Source organism: Hylobates moloch, unplaced genomic scaffold (assembly GCF_009828535.3).
Source record: "Hylobates moloch isolate HMO894 unplaced genomic scaffold, HMol_V3 SCAFFOLD_8, whole genome shotgun sequence".
Lineage (NCBI taxonomy): Eukaryota > Metazoa > Chordata > Mammalia > Primates > Hylobatidae > Hylobates > Hylobates moloch.
This window is the reverse complement of record NW_026652283.1, coordinates 29,293,596-29,317,179: the sequence shown is the minus strand read 5'-3', so window position 1 is coordinate 29,317,179 and position 23,584 is coordinate 29,293,596. Positions and strand designations below refer to the sequence as shown.

The 23,584-nt window shown below is 39.5% G+C and overlaps 1 protein-coding gene across 10 annotated transcripts in view; it reads left to right on the top strand.

Annotated features, from left to right (window-relative positions):
• The first annotated feature begins 7,014 nt into the window (after positions 1-7,014).
• CAPRIN2 (caprin family member 2) overlaps positions 7,015-23,584 on the top strand; it is a 45,575-nt gene continuing 29,005 nt past the window's right edge. For 6 of the 10 annotated variants that reach the window (XM_058442019.1, XM_058442022.1, XM_058442017.1 and 3 more), the window contains exons 1-4: positions 7,015-7,215; positions 8,403-8,618; positions 10,792-10,854; positions 21,195-21,281. In XM_058442019.1, coding sequence (XP_058298002.1) covers positions 8,442-8,618; positions 10,792-10,854; positions 21,195-21,281 — 327 coding nt within the window. In that variant the 5' untranslated portion in view covers positions 7,015-7,215; positions 8,403-8,441. Of the gene's footprint in view, positions 7,216-7,243; positions 7,260-7,393; positions 8,619-10,791; positions 10,855-21,194; positions 21,282-23,584 lie in introns of those variants that run through there. The other 4 variants (XM_032159942.2, XM_032159940.2, XM_058442016.1 and 1 more) reach the window with 4 other exon arrangements.

Here is a 23,584-nt window from a genome sequence, read left to right as displayed (position 1 = left end):
CTCCACTTCCCAGGTTCAAGTGATTCTCCTGCCTCAGCCTCCCCTGTAGCTGAGATTACAGGCGCCCACCACCATGCCTGGCTAATTTTTGTATTTTTAGTAGAGATGAGGTTTCACCACATTGGCCAGGCTGGTCTCCAAGTCCTGACCTCAAGTGATCCACCTGCCTCAGCCTCCCAAAATGCTGGGATTACAGATGTGAGCCACTGCGCCTGGCATTGCTTAGTATAATGTTTCTAAATTTCATACATACTGTATCAGTACTTCATTCCTTTTAATGGCTGAATAATATTCAATTGTACAGATATACCACATTTTATTTAAGCATTTATTAGTAGATGGGACATTTTGGTTGTTTCTACCTTATTTATTTATTTACTTATTTATTTATTCATTTTTAGACGAGTCTCGTTCTGTCGCCCAGGCTGGAGTGCAGTGGTGCAATCTCAGCTCACTGCAACCTCCACCTCCCGGGTTCAAGCAATTCTCTGCCTCAGCCTCCTGAGTGGCTGGGATTACAGGCATCTGCCACCAAGCCTGGCTAATTGTTTTGTATTTTTATTTTTTTAGTAAAGACGGGGTTTCAGCATCTTGGCCAGGCTGGTCTTGAACTACTGACCTCATGATCCACCCGCCTCGGCCTCCCAAATGCTGGGATTACAGGCATGAGCCAGCGCGCCCAGCCTGGTTGTTTCTACTTTTCAGTGATTTGAATAATGCTGCTATGAAAATGTGTGTTCAAGCTTTTGTGTGCATATGTGTTTTCATTTCTCCTGGGAGTATACCTAGGAATGGAATTGCTGGGTCATATGGTAACAGTATATTTAACTGAAGAACTGCCAGACTGTCTTCCAAAGCAGCTATATCATTTTACACTCCCACCAGCAATGTATGAGGATTTCAACCAATTTTTCCACATCCTTGTCAACACTTGTTATTATGTTTTTTTATTATGACCACCTAGGTAGGTGTGAAATGATATCTCATTGTGGTTTTGATTGACATTCCCCTGATGACTACTGATGTTGAGCATCTTTCCATGTACTTATTGGCCATTTTTATCTCTTCTTTGGAGAAATGCCTAATCATATTCTTTGCACATTTTTAAATTCGGCTGTCTTTTTATTAATGAGTTCTAAGAGAGTTCTTTATATTTTCGTACAAGTATCTTACATATAATTTACAAATATTTTCTCCAACTTTGTGGGCTGTCTTTTCACTTTCTTGATAGTGTCCTTTGAAGCACAAAAGTTTTCAATTCTGATGGAGTCCAACTTAACTACGTTTTCTTTTGTTGCTTGTGCTTTTGATGCCATATCTAAGAAACAGAACTTTTTAAAAACATATTGTTTATTAAAAATGAGTAAATCGTTTATGTGAAAAATTCTAGGCTAACAAAGTGATAGTGAATAAGTAGTATTTTTTTCAAATCACAAAATAACTTGTACCACTTTAGGCTTTCTTTCTAGAGTCACTTTTTTGTGTTTCATTTAGGATTCTTGTCCTTGTACAAGAATAATAATTATGTAGATTACCATTTATTCAAATAGTTACTGGTGTATTATATTGCTGTGATTCCTATTTGGATAACTAACATTTCTGTTAAATAATGTTAATTCTAACTTGTTCACAGAAAGTAAAAAGAATATAATTAAAATAATATGAAATTCTACCTCTCAAAGCTAATCTAAAGTTATTATTTATTTATTTATTTATTTTGAGATGGAGTCTTGCTCTGTCGCCCAGGCTGGAATGCAGTGGCACGATCTCGGCTCACTGCAAGCTCTGCCTCCCGGGTTCACGCCACTCTCCTGCCTCAGACTCCTGAGTAGCTGGGACTACAGGCACCTGCCACCACGCTTGGCTAATTTTTTGTATTTTTAGTACAGACAGGGTTCCACCTGTTGGCCAGGATGGTCTCAATCTCCTGATCTCATGATCCGTCCACTTCAGCCTCCCAAAGTGCTGGGATTACAAGCGTGAGCCACCGCACCAAGTTTATTTTAATAAAAAGATGCTCATTATATTTTAAGTCAAAATAGCAGAATTGCAAAATGTTTAGTACATTCCCATTTTTGTAAAAAATTATATAGTTATTTTCTTGGAAATAAGTCTAGAAGAATATAAGCAAAAAGTTAATAATGGTAATCTATGGAGGGGGCAGTTTTCATGTTTTTGGGAAAATACTTTTTCTGGTTTGGTATAAAAACTAAATGTATGCTATAAAAATAAAAGTGAAAGCATCTTTCAGCCTTTTCCATGCATATTTAAAATGAAATATTTTACAAAGTCATAATCTTATTAAATGTTTTATACCATGTTTTATCCTGCCCTTTTTTGACTTCATACAATATCATGTCATTGAATATTCTTTGAAAAGATGATTTGTACTACTTGAATTAAAATTCATGGCTTAGAGTCACGTTATTTAGCCATTTCTCTATTGTTGAGTGTCTAGGTTGTTGTTTACAATTTCCCACCACTTAAAAAACTGTGGTGCCTAGCATTTTCATAAATAAATGATTGTTTGCATGTCTGATTATTTTGATAGGGGAGATTCCTAAAATAAAGGCTACTGGATCAAAAGATATGAATTTTTTTTTTTTTTTTTTTTTTTTGGGGGCGGGGGTCTCACTTTGTCACCCAGGCTGGAGTACAGTGGCGTGATCTCGGCTCACTGCAAGCTCCGCCTCCTGGGTTCACGCCATTCTCCTGCCTCAGCCTCTCTGAGTAGCTGGGACTACAGGCGCCCGCCACCACGCCTGGCTAACTTTTTGCATTTTTAGTAGAGACGGGGTTTCACCGTGGTCTCGATCTCCTGACCTCGTGATCTGCCCGCCTCGGCCTCCCAAAGTGCTGGGATTACAAGAGTGAGCCACTGCGCCCGGCCAAGATATTAATATTTTAAAATGTCTTCCTGAATGAATTCCTTTGAAGACACTGTAACACTGAATTGCTTATTCTTTTTGGTTTCAATCTTCAAGTTTAATTGCCTATTTCTATACTTTATTTACTCCATGGAAGCAGCAAGGGAAAGGGATGAAGCGGCCTGGAGTGCATGTTGCATTAGAGGGCAGAAGACCTAGATTCTTTAGGTCTTGGAAAACTCACAAATGTCCAGCAGCCTTATATACCTTATCTTTCAAATAAGGGGAGGTGGGATTCTTAGCCATAAATTCCACAGTTCTGTAGTTCTCCTTGGCTACTAGGAGAAATGCTGGGCTTCATATTGTGGCAAAAGCAGCAAATACAGGTATCTCAGTGGAGGATACATTTTCATGGCCTAGTCTCTAGACACATGCTTTTACAGAAACGAAATGAAATCCTTAACAATACTGTTAATAGGTAATATTATGTCTGTTTTATTATCAGCTGTTTTACAGCTGAAAAAACTGAAGCCCACAGGATTTCAGTAACTTGCCCAACCAAGATCATTCAGCTAGTAAGAGGCAGGAACAAGAATCCAATCCATGTGTGTCTTGCTCCAAAGTCCATGCTGTTGACACTTTATAATACTTCAAAGTTGGACAGAAATCATATTTTTATGGGCTTGATATTATTGATTTAATGACACACATTCACAAGTTCTACACCGATTATTCCTCCTCTAAAGAACTTTTATTTCAAAGGTACTTAATGGTGGAGCACTATTAATGCATTAACTTCAATATCAGAAAAACAGTATCAACAAAACCAATAGGAATGTATAATTTTATGAAAAAATAAGCCTACCAAAATATTAATCTCACAAACTAGGTATTTCTCTAAAAATACTCTAAACTATTATGGCAAGTTTTTTTTCCTACCTGAGGTCTATATTTCTCAGTTCTTTACTTTCATAAAAAGTTTCTCAAATATTTGAATAGATACTCTATGAATCAGCAAGTATGTGAAAGTAATATATATATATATATATATATATATATTTTTTTTTTTTTTTTTTTTTTTTTTTTGAGACAGAGTTTCGCTCTTGTCATCCAGGCTGGAGTGCAGTGGCGCAATCTTGGCTCGCTGCAACCTTCCCCTCCTGGGTTCAAGAGATTCTTCTGTCTTAGTGTCCCAAGTAGCTGCGATTACAGGGGCGCACCACCATGCCTGGCTGAGTTTTGTATTTTTAGTAGAGATGGGGTTTCGCCATGTTGGCCAGACTGGTCTTGAACTCCTGATTTCAAGTGATCTGCCCGCCTCGGTCTCCCAAAGTGCCGGGATTACAGGCGTAAGCCACCACACCCGGCCAAAAGTACTATCTTTTTAACAACCTTATGTTACTGTTCCTGTCTTTTTCTTTCTTAGCCTTCTTGTTATTTTTCTTGGTGACTTTCTTCCTCTCTCTCTGTCTCTTGGTGGCAATTCTCCACAAAGTCTTGTAGAGCCAATAAGAAACAGACTTCTATCACCCACAACAATATGTCTAAGATAATTTCTGATATCTCTACTAACACGCTACCAGGTTTCACATCCTTTGGTGGATTTATCTTTCCAGTTTCAACAATATGAAGCTATATTAATTTTAAGTGACTACAGCATAACCACCCCTGCAGCAACTGAACATTTGTCAGACAGTGCATATTTAAGACCTTCACATTTTCAAAGGATGTAAAGTCTGGCTGTTTTTGTAGAAATCAAACCATCCGTTATAAAAGTCTTTAGTATTTTTGAATTTCAGGTTTTTTTATTTCGTTGTTTTTGCCATTTACATCTATAGCTTTTACTGAATTCCCACTCAGCTCCACGAAGGCAGAAGCTATATTGTCTCAGTCACCATTATGCCTTATCACCTACTACATATCAAGTGCTAAGTAAACATCTGTTGAATGAATAAATGAATATATTCTTCTATCAATGATTTGAGACAACACTTTTTATCATATTTCAAATACAGTTATTCCTCGCTAAGCTTGGAGGTGGCATGCCACAGATACTGCCTCACAGTTGGCAAGAAAAGTCACGGTGTTATAGAAAACGGAGTGGGAGAGGGTAAAATAAACCAAACTCCTGACAAATAAAAGTTTTGGGGACATGTGCTTTCAAAGTAAGCCAGACTTACTGACTTTAAAGATCTCCTCTAGCAGAAAAGCTTTTATCTGAATCATCTTTTTAACTTGTTCAGAAGACATTGCTTCAAGAGTATCTACTGTGGTATGTTCTCCTATAAATGTCACACCATATGTATACAGACTGTACCTTACTGGACTTGAAATTTATTTATTTTTGCTTTTGCATTCTTTTGTGATCCATTTTTATAATCCTTCTGAATTGAATCTGTATAGATTTATTCATTTAGGAGAATATCCATTTAGTAGAAAATTTAAAATTTATGGCCTCCTTTTTGCCTGGCCGATTAGAAGGCAAACATTTCTTTCTTTCTTTTTTTTTTTTTTTTGAGATAGAGTCTCGCTCTGTCACCCAGGCTGGAGTGCAGTGGCACAATCTCGGCTCACTGCAGCATCCACCTCCGGGTTTCAAGCGATTCTCCTGCCTTAGCCTCTGAGTAGCCATGATTACAGGCACATGCCGCCAAGCTTGGCTAATTTTTGTATTTTTAGTAGAGACGGGGATTCACCACGCTGGGCAAGCTGGCCTTGAACTCCCGACCTCAGGTGATCCACCCCGCCTAGGCCTCCCAAAGTGCTAGGATCACAGGCTTGAGCCACTGCGCCCGGCAGAGGGCAAACATTTCATGATTAATCTGACTGAAATACCATTTTTAGGTTCATCATTAGCTCGGACTACAACTCAGGCTGTGCTGTAACTTTGTGTCAACTCATTGATCCAACAGTGTGTCCTTCACATGTTTTCTTACTATGGCCACTGTTTTTTGTGTTACCAAAGGTGAAGGCATAGCCTTCCTCTCCTCATGTTCAGCATCTTCTGCGTTTCTCTGGTTATAAACAATGAGAAAAAGGGAAAATCCAGTATTTCTCTGACCCTTAAGAACACATATGAGATTCAGAGATTCAAAGTTAAAATGCAACATTAGGGTACATTATGTCACCAGGGACCAAAAAGAATACAGATAATAGATGCCAAAAAAATGTATTAAGTAATGTTAAAATTAATTTTGTGTGAAGTTGACCAAGGCTTTTAAAACTAGACCTTTGTTTCCTTGATTCTTCTTCTGAATTTTCTCTGTTCTTTTGCTAGTCTCAATATTTTTTATCAGAACGTCAGGGACAGACAGGACCTAAAAAACTCCACTTGGTGTAATAAGTAAACACATGTTGGGGCAAAGTATTGCTGAGTGTGTGTGTGTGTGTGTGTGTGTGTGTGTTTCTTATTTGGTATCAGAAACACCTTCCTTTCCTCAATAAACTTTTATGTATTTCCAGACTTTTCTCTTACTTTAATGTAACCTTACAAAGATTTTTTACAGCTTTCTCTGCGTGCCAGTCAATTAATGTGTTTCACATGAACAAATAATACAGCTTGAATAAACTCAATTCTATTATTGCAGGTTGCGAAGTCACCTACTCCGTGTTTATGGCGATGCTGATTTGGGGCATTCTGCTCTTACAGGCTGATTCCCCTGTAAGGAAACGGTGTTTTTTCCCCATCCTACTATGAAAGATGCTATCTGAGGGGCTAAGGCGCCTCTGCATTTCACGACTGCCCACTAGGCTACGACAGCCTCAAGCTCGGCTTTTCTGGCAGTTCCGCTAAGGGATCGCTGCCCTCCTGGAGCTATTGGCGTCACCTGTTCAAGGTCGCGAACCCACCGGTGCCGCCGGCAATCAGCGAGGTCCAGCGGGGCTGCGCGGTTTCCAGCCTGCTGGCGTTCGGCGTCGCCTCGGCCCCACCTGCTGCCCCGCAATCTGCGCAAAGGCTGGGAGACCGCGCCCTCTCCCGACCTAGCACCAGCCCAAGCTGGGCCCGGAACTAACACCCGACAAGCGCAGGCGGCCAGCGGCAGCCGGGAAGGGGCACCGGAAGGAGGCGGTGGCGGGGCGGCCGGGGGCGGAGCGGGCCGGGGCGGGGCGCGGCCTACAAAAGCCACGCGCGGCGCGGTGGGCGGGCCTAGGCGCGAGCGGCGGAGTCGGCGGGGTCCGCGGCGCCGCAGAGGCCGCGGGCGAGAACCGGGAGGGGAGAGGGAGGAGACAGGAGGAGGAGACGCGAGTGCGGGGTGGCGCCGGTCCACCTCCGCAGCGCTCCTGCCTCCCCCCGGATTTGGAAGGCGGGCCCGGGCTGCGGCAGCGGCGGCCTCGGCTGCCTGGGGAGGTGAAGTCGGGCTGCGGCGGCCTGGGTCGGCGCGGCGGAGGGAGGTGGCTGACCCGGCGAGGGTGGGCAGGTCTGGGCAGCCGGCGCCACGGCGAGGTGGAGGGGCGGCTTGGCATCCCCGGGGCGGGGCGGGGGCCCCCGAGGGCCGCTGCCGGTGCGTTTTCCCCAGGTCAGCCTCCCTCGGGGCCTTGCAGAAGCGGCTTCTGCGTCCCCGGGGCGGCTGTGGGAAGGGTGGGCGTCGATGCCTGCAGGGCTTTCCGTGGCCGCTCGGGAGAGGTGCTTTTCGCTCAGGCTCCCCTGGAGACTTGAGGGGGTGCGCGCTGGTGTGCGTGGGGCCTGTTCTGTCCTTGCTTTGGGGATGCTCCTAAGGGGGGAGAAAGGGATAACTCGGGTGCTTGGAGGTCGAGAGACGGATACGTAAGTGCGCAAGGGCCACTGATTAGGGCACGGGAAGGGCTCGCTAGAATGAGCTCTTAAACTGGTTGGGTGTAAGCGGTTTTGGGCTAGTCTAAACCAAACAACCGAGAATCAACGCGGGGTTCCTGCAGGTTGAGAGAGTACCTGTCTGCAAATGTCCAGTAGTGATGGATTGCCTTGTAGGCCCCAGAGCAATCGGGGAAGTTAGTATTCCTGTTCAGGAAGCTGCTGGTTCACTTAGAGCTATAAAAGAATGTTGTGAGTTTGGGATTTTCTTTCAAACGTTCAGGATTGAGGTTGGGGCTGGTGGTGAGGGACCATGTAAAGAGGTTTGAGTGGCTGCCTTAGGTCCCGGTGTGGAAAGCTTATTCTTTTGGTGTCATCACGTGGCCATGGGAATTATTTAGAATGTGATCTGCCCTCATGAGAAGAAAGGAGCTCTGAAGCCATTGCAGTTCTTCCTCCCTATGTGGAAAATCGAATTTCTGGAAACATCCTCTCTACTGGAATTTTGCCTACGTAAAGGCTATCCTTATTGGCTAGCGACACTAATTATTTTAAAAGTAGGATGAAAGTACAAGTATCTGAAGCATCATTGGGTTTCGAGCTCACTTCTGTGGAAAAGTTTAAGGGAGTGGGCTAGACTTTCCAGGGAAGTTATTGCCTGGCTGTGTCCCTCTAGTCCTAATTTTATACTTAACTTTCCCCCACCTCCTTCAGCCTCATCTGTTTCAATGGTGCAACTCTCTTCATCCCCTTTTGGTTACCAGTCACCTTCAGGCCATTCAGAGGAGGAAAGAGAGGGGAATATGAAGTCAGCCAAGCCCCAAGTGAACCACAGTCAGCATGGGGAAAGCCAGCGGGCCTTGAGCCCCCTGCAGTCTACTCTGAGTTCTGCTGCGTCTCCTTCCCAAGCATATGAGACCTATATTGAAAATGGACTCATATGCCTTAAACACAAAATTAGAAACATCGAGAAAAAGAAGGTAACTTTTTTTTCTTCCAGTCCTGTATATGCGTGATCTTAAAGATGAAGGAGCTGACATTTTTCTTTAAGAGCTCATAGATGTTCTTTACTAAAAATTTAACTAACCTTAGGTTTAGCTGCTTTAAACAAGCAGGCTACGTGTTGGAAATATTAAACATTTTCTGTTTCATTTGTCAAAACAACTGAATAAAAATATTCATAGTAAAATTATGCATGCTGCTGTTGAAATACTTTAAGAGCTAGCTATTTTAGGTCAGATTAATTCCTTATGTGGTATTAATGTTTCTTTTCATAGATGTGTTAATAGCTGATTTTTTAGCTTGTTTTCCTTGTGACTTTCTGCAGCAGATGATATTGCAGTATAACTGCTGCAGTCGTTGGAAGGTTTAACCGTGGTAGAGCTAGAAAATGTTTTACCACTTACTTTTGTGGTGTTAGGTGAAGATTTAAGATTGCTAGGTGAAAGCGTGGTAGTCAGCCTTGTAAAGAGACCCAGGAGTTAATCCTAGCTACAGAAAATGCTGTTGTAAAGATCTGAATCCTTCTTCATTTCCTGAGTCATGTAGCCTGTGAAACAGACTGCACGTTGCTTTGCTATATTACGATTCTCTTCTGCTTTTGGACAGGTGAGGTTGAGTGACTATCTGGATCTATGTGCTCTTAAATACTTTTGTGCCAAGACCTAGTTAAACCTTAAAGTTGCTTTTAATGGAGGAGTGTGAAGAGACTTTTTAGAGTCTGGTTGACTCTATTTTTTTTTTTTTTACCTAAGTAAAGAAGGGCAGGTTGCTAGTAGCTTCTCTGTAGCTCTCACCATTTATCTTTTTAATGCATGCAGTTGATCACAAGTGTGGTAAGGTGAGTGTGCCAGGTCAGCACAAATTCCCCGTCACTATGATAAATGGTCAAAGCAGGATCTATTGACGGAGCCTCCCTCAGGTGGAGGAACTACGTATATGTATACTTATGCTTTCTAGCTTACCTATAGTACCTTTTTAATTTTGAATACCTGATAGTACCAGTACTTTTGTTTCAACCTTCTGGGAAAGAATTTTTCCACAGGAGGAGCCTAAAAAATGCTTTTAGAATACCATAGTGGGTCCGGGTGCGGTGGCTCACACCTGTAATCCCTGGGTTTTGGGAGGCCAAGGCAGGTGGATCACCTGAGGTCAGGAGTTTGAGACCAGCCTGGCCAACACGATGAAACCCCGTCTCTACTAAAAATACAGAAAGAATTAGCCAGGCGTGGCGGGGGGTGCCTATAATCCCACCTACTCAGGAGGCTGAGGCAGGAGAATCGCTTGAACCCGAGAGGTGGAAGTTGCAGTGTGCCGAAATCGCGACACTGCACTCCCGCCTGGGCAACAGAGTGAGATTCCGTCTCAAAAAAAAAAAAAAAAAAAAAAATACCGTAGTGGGTTTATGTCATTATTATGGGGCCAACAAATGCAATTTATTTTTCATAATTTCCTTAAGTATCAAATATAATATGAAAAATAACTTCAGGATGAGCTTACTCTAATGATAGAAAAGAAATCTTTGTTTCTGTACTTCCAATAGGAGTTTCCTTTTAGGAAAATGCCACATAATTCAACAGGTAACTGAACTAATAGTTTAAGCATGAGATTAGAGTAGGACTTCTCAACCTCTACACCACTGACATTTTGTACAGGATAATTCTTTGTTGTAAAGGGCTGTCCTGTGCATTTTAAGATGTTTAGCAGCATCCCTGGCCTCTAACCACAAGATAACAGTAGCATTCTTCTTCCCCCTCCCAAGCTGTGATAACCAAAAATATCCCTAGATATTGCCAGGTATCTTTGGGGGACAAAATTGTCCCGTGTTGAGAAGCTACTGTGTTGGGGACATACGATTTACTAGGTAAGTCCCCATGGGTTAAGTAGTCTAGTTTGTTATTAATAGAGTCATTAAGAGAAAATAGTTTTATTACTGCTTAGCTTTTGTAATTCCAGACTTGTGATTCTGTGTATTTTTTCTCCCCTGACTGGAACTCATCTACAGTTGCTGCATGCCTTATAGTAAAATGATAGTCTTGTAGATTGATAGCTTACTTCAAGGACTTTGTTTCCTAGAGACAAGATCTGGCATTTACTTTATTTGCTTCTGAATTTTATATCAGACTATGGTAGATACAAGTTTCTCTTTTGTAGCTCAAACTGGAAGATTATAAGGATCGCCTGAAAAGTGGAGAGCAACTTAATCCAGACCAGTTGGTAAGTGGCTTATGATCTTTTAGTAAGACTTGCTGGTTTTCTTTTCTTAATAAAACTGTACATGGATTTAGTGAGACCAGAGTCTTTATAGTGCACACACACAGTTAAAATCCATAGTTTGTTCAAAAGCGTTTCAGAAGCCTTCACTGTTTGTGCCTGTTAGATCTCAGATACGACTTTTTTTTCTGTTTACTAGAAGATGGTATGCATGGGAGTGTAGACTGTTAAAACAGGAGTAAAAGTGTAGACTGTTACTAAGAGTTAACATACAGATTTAAATTAAACTTATGTGCCAGAGTGGACTGAAGGAGAAGAGAAGGGCATACTCTAACTTCCAGCTCTTCACTGGTATATTCTAAACCTGACATCTTTCTGCTCCAAAATGTGAAAGAGTATTTACTGTAGCTTACCTTAGTTTTCTCTAGCTGCCTCACCTTAATTCCTTTCATGCTCTCTTCCTACTTTTCTATGCTGGATTTTTGTGTCCCCTCTCAGGAGGCATGTTATCTGATAGATATCTGGCCTTAAAAAAAAAAAAAAAACTTACTATAAACATTAGGCATTAGGCTACTTGATTTTTTCCATTGGTTAACTTGTCAGTGATATACCTGGTAATTGCAAATTTTATGTAATTTGTGAAGCAGAGTTTTTGCAACGTGGAAAGAAAACAGTGCTTCCTGGATGTTTGCCATTTTGACTTGATCATGTTTCCTGACTAAGAAGGGACACATTTATTTGAAAATTATTTGATCTTGTTTGTGGGTCTTTTGTCTTTATGTTTTTCAACTAAAATTTTTGGCTATACATTGTAGATACTGGCATTCAAGGACTTTTCCCATTCCATAGTGACTCCTCTTCACTGACCCAGAATTTTTGTGATGTAGTAAGTTATAATTTTGCTGAGACACATATTTGCATTGTGTGAGCTCTGCAAATGGTGCGCTCACTTAGCTGGGGAGAGGACTCAGCTGGACATGCAGCATTTCAGCATGGCTTTGTTTTAAAGTCATGGTGTGTTCAATAACTCCTTTTTTTTTTTTTTTTTGAGATGGAGTTTCGCTCTGTTGTCAATAACTCTTAAAGTGATAAAACTTCTTTGTGTGTAAATATTCTTGAATGAAGTGTCCTGTTAAGAGTTGTGTTCTTTATTTTTAAGAAACATCGGGGAGAGGGGGTTGGAGATTGATCGTTCCCATGGTAGCTCTCTAAGAAACGTTAAGGACATGCTATATTCATTGCCCCAGCCAGGCAAACTTCATTCTCAATATTTCATTACTGTCTTTATAGCCACATGTTGCTTCTATAATAAATGTATGAACTTTGATATCTGGAGTAATATGCTGACAACTGCCCAATTTATATTCCCAACAGATCAGTCCTCTGAACTCAATATTTCTGTGTCCAGTTGCCTATCTGACACTTCATAATTTTTCCCTGCTCCCCAAAACCTGCTCCTCCTCTAATCTTAGCTATGTCAGTTGATAGCTTGATCAACTAGAAGGAGTTGCCAAAAATCTTGGAGAACTTTCCTCCTTTCTCCTCATAGCTCACATCCAGCTCATCCGCAAGTCTGCTCACTTCTCCCTTTAAGGTAAATCAGGAAACTGACCATTTCTGCCATCTTCATCCAGGCTATATAATCTTTCATCTGCATTACTTATTACAGTAGTAATTACTTCTGCCTCACAGGTTTTTCTGTTTCTGCTCTCTCCAAGTCTGTTCAGCATAGTAAATTCAGTGATCCTGTTCTGATGCAAGTCAAGATGGTTATTCCTCTGCTCAGAAGTCCCCATTTGTTCCCATCTGGTGGTAAAATGTCCTTACTGTGTCTACAAAGCCCTACAGAATATCCTTCCCACTTCCTTTGACATTTTGACTCCATTTCCTGCTCTTCTTTCCCTCGCTAGCTCCATTCTACCTACCCTAGCCTCCTTGCTGCTCCTCAGGCATCCCAGGCACACTTCTGCAGGGCTTTTTGCACATGATGTTCCTACTGCTCGGGATGCTCTTTTTCCAGATGTTTCAATGGCTCAATTCCCAACCTCCTTCAGCCTTGTATTTGAAGGTACCCACAATGAGATCTGTTCTCACCTCACTGTACCTCCACTTCCCCATTCACACTGCTTAGCTCCTTTCCTTGCTTAATTTTTCTTAATAGAAGTTAGCACTTCTCTGACAAGCTATGTTTTATCTTGTCTCTTTCCTACCCTTACAATGTAAGTTCTATGAAAGTAAGGATTTTGTCCGTTCATTGCTGTATTCCTAGTGCGTAGAATAGAGTATAACATGTAGTAGGCATATAAAATATTTATTACATGTAGACTTACTACGTATAAAATTAATGTTAGGTCTTTAGATGTAACTAAGCACGTAGTTGGTGGTACTTTTGAGAAATCACAGCTCATACATGCAATATATAAGGTAGAAAATTTAGAAAATGCAAATAAGTCAGAAGGAAAAAAAAAAAACAGAATCTTCAGAGAACTGTTACCAGTATAGGCATACCTCAGAGATACTATGAGTTCTGTTTCAGACCACCAAGATAAAGTGAAGATTGCAATAAAGCAAGTCACACAAATTTTTTGGTTTCCCAGTGCATGTAAAAGTTACGTTTGTCCTATACTGTAGTCTGTTAAGTGTGCAGTAGCACTGCGTCAAAAAGAAGGTACACACCTTGATTAAAAATTATTTTATTGCTAAAAAATGCTAATGATCATCTGAGCCTTCAGTGAGTTGTAATCTTTTCGCTGGCTGAGGAGGGTCTTGCCTCAGTGTTGATGACTGCTGACAGATCAGGGTGGTGGTTGCTGAAGGTTGGAGTGGCTGTGGCAATTTCTTAAAATAAGACAACAGTGAAATTAGCCACGTTGATGGGCTCTTTCTTTCATGAAAGATGTCTCTGTAGTATGTGATGCTGTTAGATAGGATTTTACCCACAGTAGGACTTTTTTCAAAATTGGAGTCAGTCTTTCAAACCCTGCTGCTGCTTTATCAATTATAAGTTTATGTAAAATTCTTTACCTTTAGTTTTGTTGTCATTTCAACAATGTTCGTAATATCTTTACCAGTAGAGTCTATCTCAAGAAATCACTTTCTTTGCTTATTCCTAAGAAGCAACTCCTCATCTATTAAAAGTTTATCCTGAGATTGCGGCAATTAGTCGTATCTTCAGGCTCTACTTCTAGTTCTCTTGCTATGTTCACCACATCTGCAGTTACTTCCTCTGCTAAAGTTCTGAACCCCCTCAGAGTCATCCATGAGTATTAGAGTCAGCTTTTCCCAAACTCCTGTTCATGTTGATATTTTGACATCCTCCCATGAATCGCAAATGTTCTTAATGACATCTAGAATGTAGGGAATCTTTTCCAGAAACTTTTCAATTTACTTTGCCCAGATCTATTAGACAAATCACTGTCTATGGCAGCTATAGCCTTATCAAAATGTGTTTCTTTTCTTTTTTTTTTTTTTTTGAGACGGAGTTTCGCTCCTGTTGTCCAGGCTGGAGTACAATGGCGGCGTGATCTCGGCTCACCACAGCTTCCACCTCCTAGGTTCAAGCGATTCTCCTGCCTCAGCCTCCTGAGTAGCTAGGATCACAGGCATGCGCCACCATGCCCGGCTAATTTTGTGTTTTTAGTAGAGATGGGGTTTCTCCATGTTGGGCTGGTCTCGAACTCCCAACCTCAGGTGATCTGCCTGCCTCGGCCTCCCAAAGTGCTGGGATTACAGGCGTGAGCCACCGCGCCTGGCCAAATGTATTTCTTAAGAAGACATGAAAGTCAAAATTACTCCTTGATCCATGGGCTGCAGAATGTGTGTTACGTTATCAGGCATGAAAACATCATTGATTTGTATATTTCTGTCACAGCTCTTGGGTGACAAGGTGCATTGTCAATGAGCAGTAATATTTTGAAAGAAATCTTTTTTTTCTGAGCAATAGGTCTCAACAGTGGGCTTAAAATATTCAGTAAACTGTGCTGTAAGAAGGTGTGCTATCATCCAGGCTTTGTTACTTTGTTTATAAAGCACAGAGTAGATTTAGCGTAAGTCTGAAGGGTCCTAGGATTTTCAGAATTATAAATGAGTATTGGCCTTAAATTAAAGTCATCAGCTGCATTAGACCCTAATAAGAAAGTCAGCATGTCTTTTGAAGCTTTGAAGCCAGGCATTGACTTCTCATCTCTAGTTATGGAAGTCCTAGATGGCACCTTCTTCCAATAGGAGACTCCTGTGTCTACATTGAAAATCTGTTGTTTAGTGTAGCCAGCTTCATCAATTATCTTAGCTAGATTTTCTGGCTAACTTGATGCAGCTTCTACACTAGCACTTGTTGCTTCATCTTGTACTTTTATGTGATGGAGATGACTTCTTTCCTTAAACCTCATGAACCAGCTTCTGCTAGCTCCCAACTTTTCTTCTGCAGCTTCCTCAGTCTCTCAGCCTTCACAGAATAAAAGAGAGTTAGGGTCTTGTTCTAGACTAGGTTTTGACTTAAGGAAATACCACTCAAATCTTGTGCACGTCAGCAGTAGCATTTGTTTTCTTATTATTCATGCATTCACTGGAGTAGCACTTTCACCTCACACAAGCTCAACCTCTTCCACTATCAAACATCTCTCATCAGAGAAGTACGTTTTTTACTTTCTATGAATCTACGTTGACACATCATCATCACCCAAAGTTCGTAGTTTAGAGTTTACATTAGGGTTCACTCTTGGTGCTGTACATTCTGTGGTTTTTGTTGGTGTGTGTTTGTTTTTAAGAGACAAGGTCTCTCTCTTACCAGGCTGGAGTGCAATGGCACAATCTCATAGCTCACTGCAGCCTTGAACTCTTGGGCTCAAGTGATCCTCTTAGCCTCTGAGTAGCCGAGATTACAGGCGTGAGTCACAGCACCCAGCTCTATGGGTTTTGTTAAATGCAAATGTATCCACCATTGTAATATCATACAGAATAGTTTCACTGCCCTAAAAATTCTCTGTGCTCCATCTACTCATTCACCAATTCTTTTGTTGTTGTTTTTAATATTGTGGCAGTGTTTCTACTATACATGGTCTTTAAAGTTTGGTTGAATTATTGTGTGAGAAACTATCTGTGCCTGGTTCTCTTTGAGGTGGGAGCTCTTTGAAAATATTCTCTGTTTTTCTTCGGAAATAGATTTTGTTTAGATTTCTTTTGGCATCAGTTTTTAAAAACTTCATTGAAAATCACCTATTTCGTTCAGTTTTTAAAATTTATTTGCATAGATTAGGGCCAAATAGTTTTTAATAAAAGTTTAATACAGCTTGTTTCTGTTGTTACTTTATAATTTTGTGTGGTTTTATTTCCTTAGTTTACTCTTAAATTATCTAGGGGTGTATTGCACCCCCCACCCAAAATCAGCTTTTGGACTTACTTTATTCCACTTTGTAAAAATTTTTCTGCCTTTTTGTTTTTTGGTTATTTGCTTTTTCTGATTGTGAAAATTTTCTAAAATTTCTTGAAGACTGAATTTTCCTTCAAGCACTGGTTCAGTTGTATTTGATTTGATACTGTGTTTTCAATATTATTTGTGATGTTTTATAATTTTAGTTTGATTTTCTTCTTTAACCCAATAGGTACTTATAATAATGTAAATAAAACTTGTAATGTTCTATATGGCTCTTGCAGCCTCTTTGAAGTAGTAACTCTTAAGGAATCTGTCAAGGCTGAGCTACATAAGGTTTATGTTAAATTGGTAACGTACGTTTCTCTTTTCAAATAGTAAGAATGTCTGATGAAGTTGTTTTTGGAGTCACTTTAATTTGTAATAATTTAATGTAACTTTATAATTTAAATGACTTAAATTGTTACATTTATAACTTTAGTATGTTTGGTTCAGATCTGGATTTGAAATAAAGAGATGAGATTCAAGTGAATTCTCAAGCAATAGGCAAGGGGAACTTGATGCCTTTGGTTCTGCCAAAGTTTTTGTTGTTAAGGAATTAGAATTTGGTACCCATTTTTTGCTGCTGAACTGTGATCCTGTGTTATATTTAATACATCTATAGTAAACTCAATAAATAATATAGAATCTTCCCTCTTTTGTAATTCCACTGCTATTGGCCTAGTCAAGGCAAGCCACCTAAACTTTACATATGCTTCCTAGTTGATATCCTTGTCTTGAGATCTTACCTTCAGTTCACCAGTCCTGTTGTCTGTGGTGTCCTTTGCTTAAAACAGCTCTCAATGTATGATTTCTTTCAAAAGTTTTAAATTGTTCAGAATCTTGAGCATATCTAATGCTCTCTAAGATCATCTGAACTATCTTTTATTCGTTCAACAAGATATATTAAGTATCTACTCTAGGAGGTACTGTACTTAATATTAGGGTTATAATACCTAAGGGACAAATGTAATCATTACCACATGGAGTCTATAATGTAGTGGGGAATAAACAAATACAGATATGATGGATTTTAAGAAGGTGAAGTACAGGATGATAAGGGATTGTAATGCAGGATCAATCCTAAGAAAGGAAGAACTTTAGTTAAGACCTAAAATATGAGGCTGGGTGCGGTGGCTTACGCCTGTAATCCCAGCACTTTGGGAGGCCGAGGCAGGTGGATCACGAGGTCAGGAGATCGAGACCATCCTGGCTAACATGGTGAAACCCTGTCTCTACTAAAAATACAAAAAATTAGCCGGGCGTGGTGGCGGGCGCATGTAGTCCCAGCTACTCAGGAGGCTGAGGCAGGAGAATGCCGTGAACCCGGGAGGCGGAGCTTGCAGTGAGCCAAGATCGTACCACTGCACTCCAGCCTGGGCGACAGAGTGAGACTCTGTCTCAAAAAAAAAAAAAAAAAAAAAAAAAAAGACCTAAAATATGAATGAGACTTAGCCAGTGAAAGGAGAGAGGGAGGAAGAAGAACAGAAGGCTAGGCAGATGCTTGTATGTGTAAAGGCTCTGAAAAGGAACAGATTTTTGGTTTTTTTACAAAGAGCCTTTTTCAAAAACTGGAAAGAAGGTCACGTGGATGGGTGATGAAGCTGGAGGGGGTAGGTCTTTGTATACTATTTGATAATTACTTTTTTCCAAAGGCATCAGAAATTGTACAGATACGTTTAAGCAGGGAACAACTACAGATTTTTATTTAAAAAAAATCACTGATTGCAGTGTGAAGTATGGTTTGGAGATGGTGTATGGAGGTAAGGAAATTAGAAAAGTGTTGCCTGTAGTCTAGGTGAATGATTATGGGAGCCCTACCAAGGCAGTGGCAGAGGGACTTGAATCAAGTAGCTGGATTTGAGAGGTAAAATCATCATGGCTTGGTAACTGGATACAGGAGTAGAGGGTAGAGCTGAGAGTGGTTTCAGGTTTCTTGCTTGAACAGTGGATGGATGGCAAAACCATTTATTAAATGTGGGGCCACTGGGGCAGAAGGAGGTTTGGGAGGATGGAGTAGGATATAAAGAGCTCAGTTTTGTACTATTGATTTTAATGTGCCTGGGAGACATCAGTGTCTGGTACCAGGTGTTTAGGTAAATGGGTCTGGAGCATGGAGAAGTTTAGCCGATAGAAATATCACCTGTATGACCGCTACTTGAAACCATTAGAGGAGATAAGACTGTCTTGGGTGAGAGTATAGAAAGCAGAATAGAGAAACCTAGGACAGAATCCTGAGGAACTCTGACATTTAATGTTTGGACAATAATGGCTAAAAATGCAGTGTGCCTATGAGGGTCAGGCATCATTCTGAGTGCTTTATACATATGCAGTCATTTAAATTGTACAGCATCTTTGTGAGGTAGGTTCTATTACTCCTATTTTACAGGTGCTAAAAGCAGGTGAGAGAAGCTAATGGAAAAATTGCTAGTAAATAAGCAGCTGGAGAAATGGGAGAAAAATGGAAGTTTAGTGTTAGGAAAAACAAGAAATGTCTGTAGAGCAGGAGTGTGCCTTTTTGTTGAAGGCTGCTGCTAAGTCAACCAAAATGAGAGCTATAAAAGATCCATAGCTTTAAAGGATGACATCGACAATTGCTAACTTCAGCTAAAACAGTTCTGGTGGGATGGTAGAAATGGAATCCGGGTTGATGAGGTCTGAAGAGCTGGAGACTGAAAACACGTTTGAATTTGTGTAAGGCTGGAGGGAAGTAGTTGTCACAGAAGAATTAATTTTTCTTGTTCAGATTGGGGATGACATGAACTTGTAAAATGCTGATTTAAGCATCAATAGAGAGGGAGCAGCTCTTTGTTAGAAGACATTAAAGAGGGAATCCTAAAGTAAAGTTTTGTATGAAGGCACAATTCCATAGGATCCAGGGCACAGGTAGAAGCGGGGGCGGGGCGGGGGATACCTTCTTCACTTACTAAAGAAAGGAAAAATGAAAGGATAGGTCTACATTAGATGATGGAAAGTTGAGGTAGTTCCCAGCTGATGCTGTTTTTCTTGAGTCAAAGTTAATACCATTTGGGAGTAGATATGGAGGAGTATTTCTTTATAGTTTTACATCCCTCTGAGGACTGTATATCCTGGTAATGTTATCCGCTCATTCTTGTTTCTGTAGCAGGATGATCTCTATACCTTTTTATTATAAAATATATGGCTGAAACAATGTATTCTGTGTAAGTTATAACACATAATAAAGCAAGTGCCAGAACCCGACTCAACTCACGTAGTCTGTTTCCAACAGTGTTGAGGCTCCCCTCTCGTGTGGTACTTTCTCCTTCCTGTAACCGTGACCCTGAAGTTTTCTCTTGCTTTTAAGAGCATCTTTTTTTTTTTTTTTTTGCTGCCCTGGTAGAGTTGCTTTTTTTTGTACCTTATAGTAAGTGGTATCATGCTATATATTCTGCAGTTTGCTTTTTTTCACTCATTATATTTAGTATTTTTATATCAATACAAGTGCCTGTATTTTATTTGGTTCTCTCTACTTAGTTTTAGTCTGTAAATAGATGGATGCTTGAGGTTTTGGGGTTTTTTTGTCACTATGAAGAATTTTACTTTGAGGAATCTTTTAGGTGTTACTGAGAATCAGGAGTAAGATTTTTTTTCAGGGTACGTATCTATCATTAGGCTGTAGGACATGCTCATGATTAACTTCATAGGTAAAAATACTGAACTGTTTTCCAAAATTATTGTACCAATTTATACTAATACTGGTATTATTACGTAGGAGTTCATATTGTTCTGTACCTTTATAAAGACTTAATATCAGTCTATTTTTTGCAACACTATTGAGGTATGATGTACTTAACACAAAGTAAACCCATTCTAAGCGTACATTTGTTTACAGTAAATTTGTAGAGTTATCGAACTGTTAGCACAGTTTCATTTTAGAGTATTCCTATCATCCCCCCGAAGTTCTCTTTTGTGCTCTGATTTACTTTCTATCTTTAAAAATTTGTCTTTTCTGGACATTTTGCATAAAATAGTCTTCTGCATCTGGCTTCTTTTACTTAGCATAATATTTTTGAGGTTTATCCATGTTATAGCGTGTATCAGTATTTTCATTTGTTTCTATTGCTGACTAGTATTCCATTGTATGGGTGTACCACATTTTGTTTATCCACTTACCAGTTGCTGGATATTTGGATTGTTTTCATTTTGGGCCATTATGCTGCTGTATACATATATGTACAAGTCTTTATGTGGACATGTTTTCATTTCTTTTGGGTGGATACTTTGGAGTGTAATACTTCACTATTTTAATTACTGAGGCTTTATAATATGTATTTATCTGGTTGCGCAGGTTCTCCACCTTGTTCTGTTTCAGATTGGTCCTTTCTCTTTCCATATAGATTTGAGTTAAAGTCCCATGAAATGCCCCCCTCTTTTCTGTCAATGTAGTTCATCTGGGAAATATTTTAAAAAAAGTTTTGTTCCTTTAAATTTCCTGTAGGACATTGCATATTGTTTGTTATAATATTTATTTTTGTGTGTTACAGGTAATTATTCTAAATCTTTCCACCATATTATAATGTCTCGAAGTTGCTTGTTCATCTGTTTGATACTCACCATGCTATTTGTGTAATATGTTTGAGTAGTGAATGAATATTAACAGAGAAATCCCGTTGGCTCAGTGCTATTAAAACCAACAGGCCTTTCTGATCTCAGACTTTATAGGGTAAAATTAGGACTCATATTTCTAATACAAAAATTGAATTTCTGGCATTAGAATTGAATTTTTAAATGCAACTTAATATAACTGATATTAATACTCTTTCTCCTTTTTCTTTAGGCAAGTACTTTTTTTGTGTATGTATAGTAAATAGCTATAAGGTCTTAAATCTCTTCTACTGTGTTTAAGAAACACTTATTTTCACATATTTATACTTAAACAGTCACAAAATTGATGTTTTCTTATCCTGTTTGGTAGGAAGCAGTAGAGAAATATGAAGAAGTGGTACATAATTTGGAATTTGCCAAGGAGCTTCAGAAAACCTTTTCTGGGTTGAGCCTAGATGTGAGTATGTTTTCTTTGCTTTTCCTGAGACTGGTTTTAACCACTGATCTTGGAGAAAATGTCAGTGTGTCAGTGTCTAGTAATGGTGCTTGGTTATTATTCTTCTAATTTCTGCTGATATTTTATTGTGATAGAGGGTTGAGGATAACTGTTGGAGAACTAGTTTTTTCAGATTTCTGTAGTCTCAAGGGAGAACACAAATGGCATCTGAATATGAGACATTGTGAATAAAGCATTAGTTATCTAATGTATGTTATTTAATTACCAAATTATAGAAATCGTTTAGAAAGGCAATCAAACTTTTGACAAGGTATATTTATTAAAGATATTTTAGAATATAGGCTTGTAAATTTATATAAGATAGGCTTCTTTCACATTATTTAACATATGAGACAACAGAGTTGGTAGTCTTGAAAGCATGAAAATTATTAATGGGAAAATAAATGACTCATGTTAAATAGAGTTAAATCTGGCCTCACTACTTGTTAGGTTCTCTATGTTGGCAGTTCAAACTTTTATCTCTGTCAAATTTAATCAGTAATATGAAGTCTTAAACACTTCTCAGTGAAGTATTCTTTACTTTTTCAAATCTCAGCATTAGAAGGTCCTTTAAAGATCATGTTCCAACAATTGCGGAAATTTTTAAATAAATTCATTCCTGGAGTGGAGAGCATGCCTCATAAGTTAATATCTTATATTTTTTTTGGATGTTTTTATTAAAAATTTATATATATATTTTTATTATGTTTCAGAGACAAGGTCTCGCTCTCTCACCCAGCCTGGAGTGCAGTGGTGTGATCATAGTTCACTGCAGGCTTATAATCCTGGGCTGAAGGGATCTTCCTGCCTTGGCCTCCCGAAATGCTGGGATTACAGGTGTGAGCAATCGCCCTGGCCTGTTTTTCTTTATAGTGAACTAAAATTATCTTCTCCATTCCTCTGGAATCAAAAAAATTCTTCTAGGCTGGAGACATTTACCATCTTAATTCTTGGTTAAGAAGGATTACAAATATGGTTAGAAGTATACTTTTATGATATTTAAAATTTTCTGTCTTCTGTCTTTACTCAGTTACCCAGTAACAATTTAGTTTTTCATTTAGGTCTATATTTTTCTAATATATGGTATTCTTTTCTTCTTTTTAGATTAAAAACGTGTAAAAAATGCCTACCTTGTGCCAGGCACCTATGCAGTTCCTCTTGATTTTTACAATAGTCTGGGAAGTTGCTCTAAATAGTCCCATTTTACACATCAGGAATCTGAGACTCAGAGCAAAAGTAACTTATGCTGTTTCTTTTTTTAAGATGGGAGTCTCACCCTGTTGCCCAGGCTGGAGTGCAATGGCGCGATTTTGGCTCACTGCAAGCTTCGCCTCCTGGGTTCACGCGATTCTTCTGCCTCAGCCTCCCAAATAGCTGGGATTACATGCGTGACTTATTCTTCTTTTTAAGAAAACTTTTATTTTAGGTTTAGGGGTGTATGTGCAGGTTTGTTATAAAGGTAAACTCATGTCATGGGGATTTGTTGTATAGATTATTTCGTCACCCAGTACTAAGCCTTGTACCTAATAGTTATTTTTTCTCATCCTATCCCTCCTCTTAACCTCCACCCTTAAGTGGCTCCAGTGTGTGTTGTTCCCCTCTGTATGTCCATGTGTTCTCATTATTTAGCCCCCACTTATACATGAGAACATGTGGTATTTGGTTTCTGTTTCTGTGTTTGTGAGGGATAATGGCCTCCAACTCCATCCATGTTCCTGCAAAGGACAAGATCTTGTTCTTTTTCATGGCTGCATGGTATTCCATGGTATATATGTGCCACGTTTTCTTTATCTAGTCTATCATTGATGGGCATTTAGATTGAGTCCATGTCGTTGCTATTGTGAATAGTGCTATAATGAACATATGCATGCCTGTGTCTTTATGGTAGAATGATTTATATTCCTTTGGATGTATACCCAGTGATGGGATTGTTGGGTCAGATGGTGGTTCTGGTTTTAGCTCTTTGAGGAATTGCCACACTGCTTTCCGCAGTGATTGAACTAATTTACACTCATCAACAGTGTGTAAGCATTCCCTTTTCTCTGCAACCTTGCCAGCATTTGTCAGTTTTTGATTTTTTAATAATAACCATTCTGACTGGTGTGAGATGGCTTCTCATTGTGGTTTTCATTTGCATTTTTCTAATGATCAGTGATGTTGAGCTTTTTATCATATGCTTTTTGGCCACATATATGTCTTCTTTTGAAAAGTGTCTATTTATGTCCTTTGCTTATTTTTTAATGTTTATTTTTCTTGTAAATTTA